Below are 14,026 nucleotides of genomic sequence, written 5' to 3' on the forward strand. Positions count from 1 at the left end.
TGCTGCAGACCCCTAATCTGGCTTTCTTCTGTGTTTCGTTTCTCATCACTCTCTCTTCCAAGACTGTGTGGAACACGCGCCTGCTCTTCCTCCTCTTCCCCCCATCCCTGTTGTTTTGAACTTTCTCCTCCCATGGCTGAAACTGGTCGAACTTGGCTGACTTCTAGTCATGGTGAGTCTTCCTCTTTGTTGGGTCCCAGCATGCCATAACTGTTAGATTCTTGCCCTAATATTCCACAGTTAAAGCATTAACTATCCGACAGCCTCTCATATTTGAAGAAAACCCATAATGGTGGCATCTCTTCTCTTTCTAACCAGAAGCCAATAGGCAAGGCCTTGGTTATATTGATGCTGACTCTGATCCTTAAGAATGATCTCCTAAGAATGCCATTCACCTTTGGGTCTTCAGCCTCAGCCAAAACCCCCAGCATTCCTCCTATCAAGATTCTTGTTTCCTTATTCATGTGATCAAGAGGAATGCCATGAACTTGAATCCAGAATTCCATACAGTCATGATCAACTTCAAAAACTGATTCACCCTCCATCCATAATCTGAGATTGACTAGATTTTCTCTGACATTCCAAGGACCATTCTGGATAATCTGCAACCCTCTCTTCCTGTCTTTGAAGCTAAACAACATTTTCTTCTGCCCAATGTCAGTGACTGCAACTCCTTGTGGATTTTCCCACATTCCCAATAACGCATTTTTACATGTTTTTAAGCTTACCTCTTTCTCACTTATTATCTTTCTCACCATATTCAAGCAATCCTTCTTGTACCCCAGTTTTCCCGGCTTGTTAAGCTTGATAACTTTTCCTTCTATGTTGTTCATATTATCGGTTGTTAATCTTTTGGTTTTTGCATATTTTAGGTTACACGGAGTTTTGACGGCTTAATGGATATGAGTATGGTGTGAGAGTCTGGTTTGTAAGGTTTAACAAATTTAAAAAAATTCCCTTTTGGAGAAGAACCTGGTGTTTTATGAGTACTCTCCTGTTGAGAGAAGAAGAGCTCCCTAGGCAGAGCTTACCTCTGAATGTAAACTGGAGTTTGGATGACCATAACAGAGTAAGATTTACGAATTTGGGATATGCGTATGCGTACTGCGCCCGCTGGGTTCGTTATCAATCAGTGGGGCCTCACCTTCTTGTAGCCCTTGGTAGTGAATCTCAAATCTGTCCAGAAAACCTGTCCCAAAAACAAAACTCAAATCTAACACAAGTACATTTCTCGTATCCCCTCTCATTCTGGGTCTCGGCCAAAAGCCCAAAACAAGGCTGATTTTTTTACATATCGAAAACTTGTTGGATTTTTTACATATCGAAAAATTGTTGGTCTTTTTTTTTGTTTTCCACGGTATCCCTCAGTTCGATAGGCTAAAGACTAATTTGTCACAGTACTAAGCTCCATTTAAGGGTTTGTCGTTGGCCAATAAGTTGCTGCATGCACAAGGCGGGATTCGAACCAACACTTAAGCAAAAAAAGGGTTATTGGTGTTATATAATAAAATAGATGTATATAACATATTTAAACTGTACAAAATACAGCCTACCATTTTATTTCTTTTTTTTTTCTTGATTTTAATCTTGCAAAACACAGGTTATTATTAACTTTTTAATACATACAACCTGTAAAACACAGGTTGTATTTTGCCTTTTTTTGTTTTGAAAATTATAAAACGCAGCTTGTATTTTGTATGTTTAATTTTTTTATTTTAAACCTTGCAACACACAAGTTGTATTTTGTAAATCATCGGTTGCGATTTGATTAAATAAAATATTTTAGTCTGATAGCTTTGCCTTTAAATACTATTATCGTTCATCTCTCTTTCGTATTTGTGATTTTTTTTTGTGAGAATTAATAATGTCAAAAAAATTTGGGTGAGGTGAGGTTGAGGTTATGGATGGTATTGTAAATTTGTGACTGTATTATAATGGGGAGATCAAACGAAACACACACGAGGGAGTGGCTTTTGTTTGTGAATGCCCTTTTTTTTTGTTATTCTATGCACCATGAGTTTTGTAGAGTTACAAAACGATCTTTGTGAAAACATACAAAGTCACATTTCAAAGAGGGTGAAAAATATTTTATACAGGAATCTTGTACAAGTATTTGGTGGTTGTGGTTCGTGGTTCAGACATTCTTCCTCTTCATTCTCTCTGTCTTGCCGTCAGTCGTTTTTGCCGCCTCGCCGTCAGTCATTCTTGCCACCTCGCCGTTTCTTTTTTGCTATTACTCCTCTGCTCGTCATTCAACATTCTGCTTGTGCTTCTACATGGCAAATTTGCTTCTGCTTTGTTTACCTCTGCTTGAATGCTTCTATTTCTATTAAAAAATTGTGTTCTTCTCTAATGTTTAATTTCCTTTTGATTGTGCTTTTGTAGTGTAGATCTGCTTATGCTTTATTTCACTTCTGCTTGATTACTTATGCTTTTTAGAAAATCAAGTTCTTTTCTATTGTTTAATTTTCTTTTGCTTGAGCTTTTGCACTGCAGATTTGTTGCTTCATTTCAGTTTTTCTTGATATGTTATTCTCTTTTTTTTTTAACTTTGTAAATTAAAAACTTTTGAATTTTCGATTTGTTCTGGACATTTTTATTTATTTTCTCACTACAAGGTTTTTGTTTATTTGTGACAGTTTTTTTTTATTTGTGGAGGTTTATAACCCCCACCAAATGGTTTATCGGGTTTCTAAACCCCCCAAAATTTGAGGTGCCACGAGGTCTTTTGTGAGGATTTTTAAAAACCTTCACAATCTATTTAGTGGGAGTTTTGTATGTGTTTAGTGGAGGTTTTATATTGGATTTTTGTGCCAATTTTAAATCACTTTTGTGGCAATTTAAAACCTCCACAAGTTGATTTTTTAATTTAACAAAAATCAACTATTTTGTGAGATTTTCAAACCTCCACAAATCCTGTAATTATTTATTTATTTTTAATTTCAAATCATTCATTAATCTCATCTCATTTACATACTCTCAAATTAGAAATTTATTTTTTAATATCAAAATTTAAAAACTAAATCTTTTATAACACAATTCTTCAATATAAGACATAACTCAATATATAAAAAAAATTTCAATGTCAATAGTTCCAAATATAATTGCATATGGTATTGTTCTACATAACTATTATTGTTTTTCTTTAAAAAGTAAAATAAAACAACATCTTCAATATTTCAATATCATCTAATTACATAAAAGTCTCCAATATTTGTTCTCGGATGTTCGTTGCTATCACGAGCTGATCTCCTAGCATCAAAGGGAGTAGTAGGCTCACTTTCAACATCATTAGGCTATATGTAAACATAAGATGTTATTAGTAATTTCAGTAAAGTTAAGCATCAAGATGATTCGATATAAGCCTTACAACTCAATTTTAAAGAGCATCTAAACCTGGTGTAAAAAAATAGAAAACTGTAGCTATACAATTGAAGAGGCAGAAACATGCGGATATGCTTGGTTGCTTACTACAAAATGATATCATTATCCTAAAACAAGATCGAAGGCAACTTGCACTAATTTATCACCAAATTTATATAATTAAGTAATTGCCTAATAACTAATTATTGCAACTATTTTGCCAATTGGTGCCGAACTCCTGAAATTCATAATATATGTATTGGTGTTCATGGGTTCAGAAAAACTAAATTACAGCGATTGTTTATTTATGTATTGGTGTTCATGAGTTCAGCCAAGTTCAGTAAAATATGATTGCCTTTTTGTAAGGCTGATTTGTTTTGGGGAAATGAATGATATATGGGTATAGCTTCCTCTGCAATTCATGCAAAACGCAGCAGCAGAGTAGTGGGTTACCACTAATAATGAAACAAGTTGGTAAAATATATAATGTAACAACTTTAACATAACACTAGCTTTACTGTAACTATTAAACACAACAATTGTTATCATTTGAGCCTTTTACTTTTAGCGTATCACGCTTATTTAATAATTAGAATTGATGATATGAACATGTTCAATTTCAATAATTAGACTCTATTATTAATGGGTATTATTCCATCTAAACTTATATTCCTAACAAATGAATTTATTATAAAGTTACCTCTCGGGTAGAAAAGAAGACAACAAGCGCTTCGGGAATTCCTGCTTCCTTCATCATTAGGTATGTGATAAACCACTATTTTATGGTTTATATTGTACTAAATTGAGTGGTTTTTCATCCATTATTCTCACGCTTATTCATAGAAATCGCATATTTTACGTTTTCCTTCCTGATTTTGTGCTGTGATTGAAAACATGTTTCTTTGATCTTAATTTAGCTAATTTTAATCCTCTCTTATTACCATTCGATGCCTTGATATGTGTGTTAAGTGTTTTCAAAGATTACAGGGCAGGAATGGCTTAGAGAATGGAAAGGAAGCATGCAAAAGTGGAAGGAATACAAGAAACTGAAGGAACTGCTAAAGCTGTCCAGCCTGACCTCTTGGTACTAAATCGACCATAACTTGAGCTACAGAGATCCAAATAACGCGGTTCCAGTTGCGTTTGAAATCTAACGTCCGGGGCTTCACAACGATATATAATTTTTCATATCTGCCTCGAATCTAGGCGACGCAAACGCGTGGATCACGCAGACGTGTGACCTGGCAAAAACACAATCCCCGCGAACGCGTGGATGACGCTTCCGCGTGACTTTGCAGCGACCTGGACGTACCAGAAATCACTGGGGGTGATTTATGGGCTGTTTTTGACCCATTTTTCGGCCCAGAACACACAGATTAGAGGCTATAAAGTGGGGGAATGCATCCATTCATGAGAGAACAATTCATACAACTTTCATATTCACAATTTCTAGGATTAGATGTAGCTTTTAGAGAGAGAGGTTCTCTCCTCTCTCTTAGGATTAGAATTAGGATTTCTCTTAATTTTAGGATTACTTCTCTTCAATTACAGGTTCAATGTTTCTTTAATTTATTTTCTACTTTTATTTATTCTATTACTTTGATTGTTATTTATCTTTTCAATTTGGCTTATGAACTTTCCTATGTTAGAATTGATATCTTTATTTAAATATAATTTGAGGTATTTTCAGATTTAAGATTTCTTTCTTTTATTTATGCTACTGCTGCTTCCAATCTGAAGGCATTTTTATTCGAGTAGATTTTCTTTTCTTTTGGCTTTGGTTGATTAATTGGTAACGCTTGAGTTATCAAACTTAGCTGTTGATTGAAATTGGAGTTGCTAATTGATTTGAATCGCTCTAAAGCTAGTCTTTCCATAGGAGTTGACTAGGACCCGAGGATCAAATTAATTAGTCCACTTGACTTTTCTTTGCTTTAGTAAGGGTTAACTAAGTGGGATTAAAACTCAATACTTATCACACCTGATAAGGATAACTAGAATAGAAATTCCAATTCTTATACCTTGCCAAGAGCTTTTATTATTATTAATTTATTTTTCGTGTTATTTAAATTACTTGTTCCTTATTTCAAAAACCCAAAATTCTACCTTTTTCATAACCAATAATAATTCATACTTCCCTGCAATTCCTTGAGAAGACGACCCGAGGTTTAAATACTTCGGTTATTATTTTTATTGGGTTTGCTTAAGTGACAACCAAAACTTTTGTACGAAAGGATTCTCTGTTGGTTTAGAAATTATACTTATAACGCGATTATATTTGTAAATTTTTTTACTGACAGAAATCCAATCGTCAGTATGCTTTCATCATATCAAATTATTGCTGCAACTTAGACTCTAGACTAATGACCTTTTGCTGTGAATTATGTAATTCGAACTCAAAATTATTGATCTTTTCCTGTAAAATTGCAGCAGTAGTAGGCAAAGAAGATCCAGCTGAATTAGTGGAGATAGTCATCCCATTAAGCTGACTTCTCACATTCCTAAAGGAATTTGTAGGCGTTGCTCCCATGCCCATGCAACGAACTCTCCCAGAGTGTTCAGGCCCCAAAACTTTACCAACAGCATCATTAGGGGACACCTCAAATTGTGCATTTGACTCTGTCATATTCAGCTCAATTTGTTCCTATTTAAAAGTAATAAATAGAAACTATTCAATTTAAAAGTAGAAACACATGTAACCAATGGCATTGCAAATTATGATTATTCTAATGTTCCTAGACCATTATCACAACCAAAAATTTAAAGTGAAAAGTGCATGCAAGTGAAGTAAATCACTTTTCTATAATCATTATATATCTCAATCCACAATCAACCACACTCAAATTCCATTTTCACATGATCACATACAAATAAAATAAGATAAGATAGCAAAGGTTTACAAAACACTTACCACTATAGTTAATGCCTCATTATTTACAAAAGACCCATCATTTCTCTTATGTGTTTCAATGTACATCATTCCTCTACTAGGCTTCTTTTTCTTTTCCAAGTACTAAAAAAAAGGAATGAAAGGTTAAACAATTAACATATATAATGTAAGTAAAATCACACATGTACCAAGTGTGCGTGTATAGATATACCATCTCATGTCGCCTCCGAGAGTTGGATTTAGATCCACAAGTGTGAGGAATGGTTTGCTTGCTTTGATTTTCCTTATTTTTCATGCAAAGCTCCTAAAAATAAATATAATAACTTCAATTAATAGTTTTTTTAATTAAAGTACAACAATAACTAAATGAATTGTTTAGTGTCTTACAACTGTAGACAATTTTAGTCGATAATTGACAAAGCAAGCCCATTAATCTCTTCGAACATCATCAGGCACATTGTTCACCAATGCTTCTCTTCTCATGGTTAGATCATAGAACTCATTCCACAATCTTTGCCTATATGTTCCCCACTTCTTTGCAATACTTTGAATGCAATACCTGTAGGCAATCTTTTCTGTGCTTGTAAAATGGAAGTGGGGCTTCAAACAAAAAAATAAATAAATAAATACTTGAACTAATAGAAGTTTCAAATAAAATGGATTTTACCTTTATCATTGTATCAAAGCACTCATCCTTGAAAGACTTACGCATGCCACCATTTTCTTGTCCTGACCACTTTTCAAAGCTAATGGAAAAGATACGTTCATTAGTTGCTAATATACCACAATAGCCAGCAAGTAAATCTTGTGCTTCACCATATGTCGCACCATCTTAGTCAATCTCTACAATTATACGGTCTCCCCTAGGTAAGTTGTAAACATCCTTGACTTTGATCTTAGCCTTCTTCTTCACATTTGTATAATATTTGTTACAAATAGAAGCAGTTATTGGAAAAAGACATTATAACCATGGGGTATGGGAGAAATGAATACAGGAAACAGGTAATTAAAAAAAGAAATAAATAAAAGAACAATGTTATAATAATCTAGCTTGTAAGTGACTCTTCAAGTTCACCGAAGCATATATACATGCTACTATAATGTTGCTACAATCCCATTGTTTTACATAATATATAAATCTCAAATAATGGCCAAAAGAAAAAAAATAAAATAAAATAAATCCATCATCATAATCTGAGGCATGAGTGAGTGGTAAGTGAAATTTTTTGGTGAAATTGGGAGGTTTACATCTTAAAAAGAGGCCGTTATCATCATTTACCATTTTAAGTTATGAGGATTTTTTAAGGCTTTTCTACCTATTTGTTCATACCCTGGGTCGAGCTATGCGACCCAGGTTAGATGAAGACCAGAACGACCGACCTCTTACAAGGCTGGTTCGCCACCCACCTCTTCCTAAAGAGCTCGGCCAAATCACCATATAGGCCCAAAACAGGCCCAAAGCAAAAGACCACCGCCCACAAAAAGGTGGTGGACTAAAAGATAAAGATCTCCTCCACAAAAGATAAGATTAGATAACAAACTTATCTCAAGGAAGGTCACTCCCCACTACTATAAATACGCTGGAGCACCAAGGTATAACTCATACTCTGATTCTACACAAAAAACCTGCTTAAAGCTCGTGCTAACTTAAGCATCGGAGTCTCTTGCAGGTACCACCACCTTCCGGTGATCAAGGATCAGCAATAGCTCAAGATTTAGCAAGTCGGACACGATAGCTCCGACCACAATAGCAGATCTCCTCCGAGATCGACCTTCAGTTTCAGGTAACCCTCGAAATATTGGCACCGTTGCCGAGGAACCTGGAAGTCATCCCATCATCATGGAGGACAACCTTGACAACGATCACAACTCTGGTTTGGAAGATAGAACGCCGCATAAGAACACGGATACCACATCGAAGGATACACCTCAAAACAAAGGAGACAAATAACCCCCAAATACAGAAATTTTGGAGGCTATTCGCGAACAACAGAATCGCCTTAAACAGTTAGAACAAGAAGCCGACCGGCAGTGGGAGGATGAGTGAGATCTCTGGAGAGAAACCAGAAGGCGTCGAGAGCTGGAAGAAAAGCTCCTCAAACTCGAGGCCAACTTCAAAACAAAAGCTACTCGGGCCAATCGCGAAGATAGCCCCCGCAAGGACCAAGACCCATTCACAAAGGAAATCATGAAAGCTAAAGTTCCAAAAGACTTCAAAGCTCCTGTCATGACTCCCTACGATGGTACGTCTGACCCAAGTCATCATCTCAGCAACTTCAGGAGCCGAATGTACCTCACGGATGCCTCAGATGCAACTTGTTGTAAAGCCTTCTCGACTACCTTGACCAAAAGAGCAATAAAGTGGTTCGACAGCCTGCCGCCAAGGTCGATTACAAGCTTCGATGACCTCGCCAGGAAGTTCCTGGCTAGGTTCTCCATCTAGAAGGATAAAACCAAGCACGCCCCTATCCTGCTAGGGATCAAACAAGGAGATCGGGAAAGCCTCTGCAATTATATGGAAAGATTCAATAAAGCATGCCTTGACATACAGAATCTCCCTACAGAAGCAGCAATTATGGGACTTATCAATGGTCTGTGAGAAGGACCCTTTAGTCACTCCATATCCAAAAAACACCCAACATCTCTGAACGAGGTACAAGAATGGGCGAAAAAGTACATCAATATGGAGGAGAACTCTCGATTAGGAGAAACTTCAAAATCCGGGTTCTTCTACCCACCTCGGGATAAGGATAAAGAGTTCATGAAAAAAGAAGACGAACCTACTGAGAAACCTAGAAAGTACCACAACTACACCCCTCTTCGGGTGTTCCTTATAGACGTTTACCGAGAGATATGCAACACTGAGAAGATCCCACTACCTCGCCCGATTAAACACAAAAGAGGAGGAAGTCGTACAGAGTATTGTGAATACTACCAAATCTACGGGCATCCTACCAATGAGTGCTTCGACCTAATAAATGTTATAGAAAAATTGGCACGAGAAGGGCGACTAGATCGGTTCTTAGCCAATAAAGCGGACGAACTGAGAAAGAGAAGAAGGGATGAAGAGGTCGGACGAGTTGAACGTCCACCTCACACCCCTGAGAGACATGTCCATATGATAAATGGAGGATTCGTAGGAGGAGAGATCTCTAAGTCATCCCGCAAGAGACACCTTAAAGAGGTATATCATGTCGGAGAAGGGGGCGAGTCACCCGACCTCCCCACTATTACCTTCACCTGAGAAGACGCCACAGGTATCATCCCAGGGCATGATGACCCCGTGGTCATTACCATCATACTCACCAACGCTAATTTCCACCGAACGTTGGTAGACCAAGGAAGCTCCTTCAAGTCTGCTTTCGACAAGCTCGGCCTACAAGAGAAAGAGCTCAGAGCTTATCCAAATAGCTTGTTCGGACTTGGAGACTGATGCATGAGCATCTTTCCAATCTTTTTCTATATTTTTCTAGTGAATTTGCATCTAATTTGTTGAGTTTAATAAAGAATTAATTATATTTTAGCCAATATGGATGCTACTTTGAGTCTTTTGTAATTTTGTTTATTTTAGGTAGCATTCGGCGGAATTTGATAGAGTTTCTGCAGCACAAGAATCAAATGAGATGGCAGCAAGGAGTGACGCGTGCGCGTGAATGACGCGTACGCGTGAATAGGAGCTTTCCACGATGACACGTGCGCGTGACTGACGTGTACGTGTGATTTGAGGATTTGCACAGTGACGCGTGCGCGTACCTGACGCGTCCACGTGACTCGCAGAAAAGACCATCGACGCGTACGCGTGACATGTGCCACGTGCAGAAAATGCAGAAAAACGCTGGGGACAATTTCTGGGCTATTTTGACCCAGTTTCCAGCCCAGAAAATACAGATTAGAAGCTGCAGAATGGGCAAAGCAAGTGGTCCCCACCCATCAGCTGAAGACTTGTTAATTAATTCAAATTTAAATTCAAATCTGATTTTAGGAAAAGATATTATTTTAATTTTAATTTTAAAAATTAGATTTTAAATTTATTAGGATTAGTTATAAAAGGGAGATTGCTACCTAATCCCATGAGATTGGAACTTAGTACATTTTACCTAAATCCTTATTTTCTTTCTGAACCATGAGCAACTAAACCTCCACTGTTAAGGTTAGGAGCTCTGTCTATTGTATGGATTGATATTATTATTTTGCTATTTTAATTCATGTTTTGATTTATATTTCAATAGTTTTCTTCGTTCTTCATTTTATGAATTTGGGTGGAACGGAAGTATGACCCATGTTCTAATTGAGTTCTTGTATAACTTGGAAAAGCTCTTTACTTGAACAATAGCTTGAAAACATATTATCCTGAATTTCTAATTGTTTGTATTTAACGGGATACGTGATATATAATCCCTTTATTTTTGGATAATTAGGATTCTTGTGGCATATAAACTAGAATTTGATCATCACCCTCTAATTGGAATTAATTGACCAAGGAATTGGCAGTTGATGAATTTTAGAGGAGACTAGGAAGGTCTAAGGAATTAGGGTCTAGTCACAAATAGTTTGCCATGAATTAAATCTTACATGATTAAAATTAGTTAATAAGAAAATTCAATCCAAAAAATAGATAACTCTGAAGCCTTAACTGTTTTTCCATATATATTTCACAACTCATTTGCTGCTTGCTTTCTATTCTTAATTTACTGTTTAATGCTTTTTGAATACCAAAACACTCTTTTCTGTTTGTCTAACTAATCCTATCAAACACTATTGTTGCTTAATCCATCAATCCTCGTGGGATCGACCTTTACTCACGTAAGGTATTACTTGGTACGACCCGGTGCACTTGCCGGTAAGTTAGTGGGTTACAAATACCGCACCAAGTTTTTGGCGCCGTTGCCGGGGATCGACTGTGATTAACAACTATTAGTTGCTTGATTGTTTAGATTAGGCGTTTTGATTTTAATTAGTTTTATTTTATTATTATTAATTTTTATTTTTTATTTTTGTTTAATTCCCGTAAAAAAAATTTTATTTCCTTTCTTTGTTCTTTCGTTAGCCCCCTCCCCTGTTTCGTTTTCTTTCTTTTTTTAATTTAATAAATATAAAATAAATAATATATATATATATATATTTACAATAGCACTAATATTTTTTTTAATTTCTGAAATTAAGTTTGGTGTTTCCTAGTTAGTTTTATTTTAATTTTTCTTATTTTAATTTTTAGAATTCTGTTCTGTCTTCTTTGCTTTCCTGTTTACCACATGGTGCGTTAATTATGTTTGGTGTGTTGTTCTAAGGAAAAATAATGGAGACAGATCACATGGGTTACTACTCCCACCCAAGTAATAATTCATATGATTATGGATGGAGGAACTACCCGAATTTTGGTTGGCAAAGTCAAAACCAAAGAAACTTCAATGCTACATATTCCAACTATCAAGAACCACCATCTCCATATTCATATCAAGAACCACCATCTTCATATCCACACCAAGAACCACCACCTCTCTATTCATATCAAGAACCATCATCTTTCTACCCATATCAAGAGCCACTATCTCCCTATTCATACCAAGCACCATCCTCTTTTTACACTTATCAAGAACCATCACCTCCTCCTTATTCATCTCAATTACCATCAGATCTTGAGCTTCTCATGAAAGAATTCTTACATGATATAAATATGAGTGTCAAAAATGTAGAGAAACATGTGCAGTCGATTATCAAACCACAGGAAGAGGAGCAAGCAAATTCCTTCCCAAGAGATATAATACAAGATCCTATAGAAGAAAGTGAGGAAATCAATCAAAGGATTTCATACTCCAGTAAACTAGAGAATTTTCCATCCTCACACATGGAAGAAGAGGAAGATGCAAAAACAAAGGAGGAAGATGCACCCACAAAGGAGGACGATGCACAACCTCCCATGCCCTTGGTAAGCAATGAAGAAGAAATTGAATTAGAAGACAGCTACCAAGAAGAAGAGGTTGAAATTGAGGAAGCTTGCAAAGAAGTGGAAGAATTCAAAGAAGAACACAAGGGAGTGGAGCTTGCAAGACCTCTCCCAAAGCTATCACCATCTAATACAACATTCAAGTGGGTAAAATTCTTATCCTTAACCTTTACGTTCCCACTTGAATATGGGCTACTGGAGACAGATTGTCAACGTAGAGCTCTTTGTGGCATTAAGAGTAAGAGGAAGATGGTTAGTGGTGAGAGTTGTCAAGCAAGGTTCAATATGGTTGCATGCTCCAAATTGAAGTGTAAGGATTGGTGTAGAGCTCAATTGAATGGGTCTAGGAGGTTGTTTGGATGTCTCTGTGAGAATTCAGATTGCTTGCCACCCGGTGGGAACAATGTTGATCCACAAGAAGACGGGTGTAAAAGCATGGTTTGGGACCCTGGAATTCATTCACACCATCAACACTCTTGGGGCCTTGTCACTTGCTTCAACGTGCTCGAAGGAGTTATGCGCCTAGTTTGGAATCCAGTTGACCATTGGATTGACAAACATTGGTGGAGATTTCTGGATCAGTACAAGCACAAGCCACCATGACAAGGAGCTCACCACATGTCCAACTTAAGGACTTTAACTAAAAGTGCTAGGTGGGAGACAACCCACCGTGGTATGATCATTTCTTTTCATTCTTAGCTTTATTTTTATTAGTAGTAGTTTTCTTCCTTATTTGATTTTTATTGAGTTCTTACTAATTTTCTGATCATGCAGCTATTTTATCACAGGAACCGAACACCTCAGGCTATAAAAGAAAGAGCACACGACGCGCAACCGTCGCTGACGCGTATGCGTCAGATGGGAGTGCGTAAAATAAAAAGTGAACAGAGAGTTGCGCGGGAGTGGCGCAGGAAGGATGCCTCTAGCACAAACAAACCCACACGTACGCGTACCCCACGCGTGCGCGTCGTCTGCAATTTTAGCCACCTCACGCGTGCGCGTCAATGACGCATACGTGTGACCTTGAAATTGGCGTAAATGGGTGTTTTTGCAGAGAGTTGTGCTGACTTGGGGCTGGAAGTATGCCATTCGCACAAAATTTGGTCATGCGGACGCGTCCTTGACGCGTTCGCGTCCTTTGCAGAAACGACCAGCCACGCGTGCGCGTGCATGACGCGCACGCGTCACATGGGAATCTTAGTTCCCCAGCCACGCGAACAGAGAGTTGTGCATGCATGCGGCTGGCTTCGCACAAATCGCACAAAACCTAGGGCACGCGGACGTGTGCCTGATGCTTCCGTGTCATTAAAAAAAAATCTCGCGACCCACGCGTCGCCTGCACCGCACACCTCCACCAGTTCGCCGCTAGTTTTTAAATTTTTTTTATTCTCTCTCACAAATCCTAATTCTCTCTTGTTCTTTTATCCTTTTATTCTTATTTCAGTATAATATTTGTTTCTTTTTATTTTCAGTTCTTCTTTGCTTGAGGACAAGCAAACCTTTAAGTGTGGTGTTGATGCTTCGCTTATTGGTTTTTTGTCTATTCTTATGGCACCAAAGGGAGGCGAATCATCTTCACAAAGGAGCACAACTTGAAGAATAAAACGACCGCTCGGATAACTAAGGTGGTTGAGTTCCTTTCTTTTTTTTCTTCCCGCTTTTATTATGTTATGTTTTGGTTTCCTACTACTTTGTTTGGTTGTTGCATGATCCTTTATTAGTAGATTCATAGGTTCTAGTTTAATTTTCTGTTAAGTGCTTTAATTCTGAAAGATGTCTCATGTATTGCCTACTGAGCTTGAAATAAAAAAGAAAGAAGAACAGATGTA

General features: G+C 37.2%; 1 protein-coding gene across 1 annotated transcript; it reads right to left on the reverse strand.

Moving 5' to 3' along the window:
• On the reverse strand, nt 5,699-9,550 carry LOC107640953. Its single transcript, XM_016344458.2, has 6 exons — nt 9,488-9,550; nt 7,109-7,160; nt 6,921-7,027; nt 6,465-6,557; nt 6,275-6,376; nt 5,699-6,007 (listed from the first exon to the last, which is right to left on the reverse strand). Exons 1-6 carry the CDS (start codon nt 9,548-9,550, stop codon nt 5,699-5,701), a joined length of 726 nt encoding a protein of 241 aa, XP_016199944.2.

This window comes from Arachis ipaensis, chromosome B05 (genome assembly GCF_000816755.2).
Source record: "Arachis ipaensis cultivar K30076 chromosome B05, Araip1.1, whole genome shotgun sequence".
NCBI lineage: Eukaryota > Viridiplantae > Streptophyta > Magnoliopsida > Fabales > Fabaceae > Arachis > Arachis ipaensis.

Bases quoted from the DNA above. Each gene is read 5' to 3' on its own strand.
- LOC107640953 (XM_016344458.2), bottom strand. From the start codon at position 9,550: ATGGTAATGACCACGGGGTCATCATGCCCTGGGATGATACCTGTGGCG. The intron at 7,028-7,108 runs GTATAATTGTAG...GTGGTATATTAG, and splicing joins CAACTTACCTAGGGGAGACC to CAACTAATGAACGTATCTTT. The intron at 6,558-6,920 runs GTAAAATCCATT...ATTTATTTTTAG, and splicing joins GCTTTGATACAATGATAAAG to GAGCTTTGCATGAAAAATAA.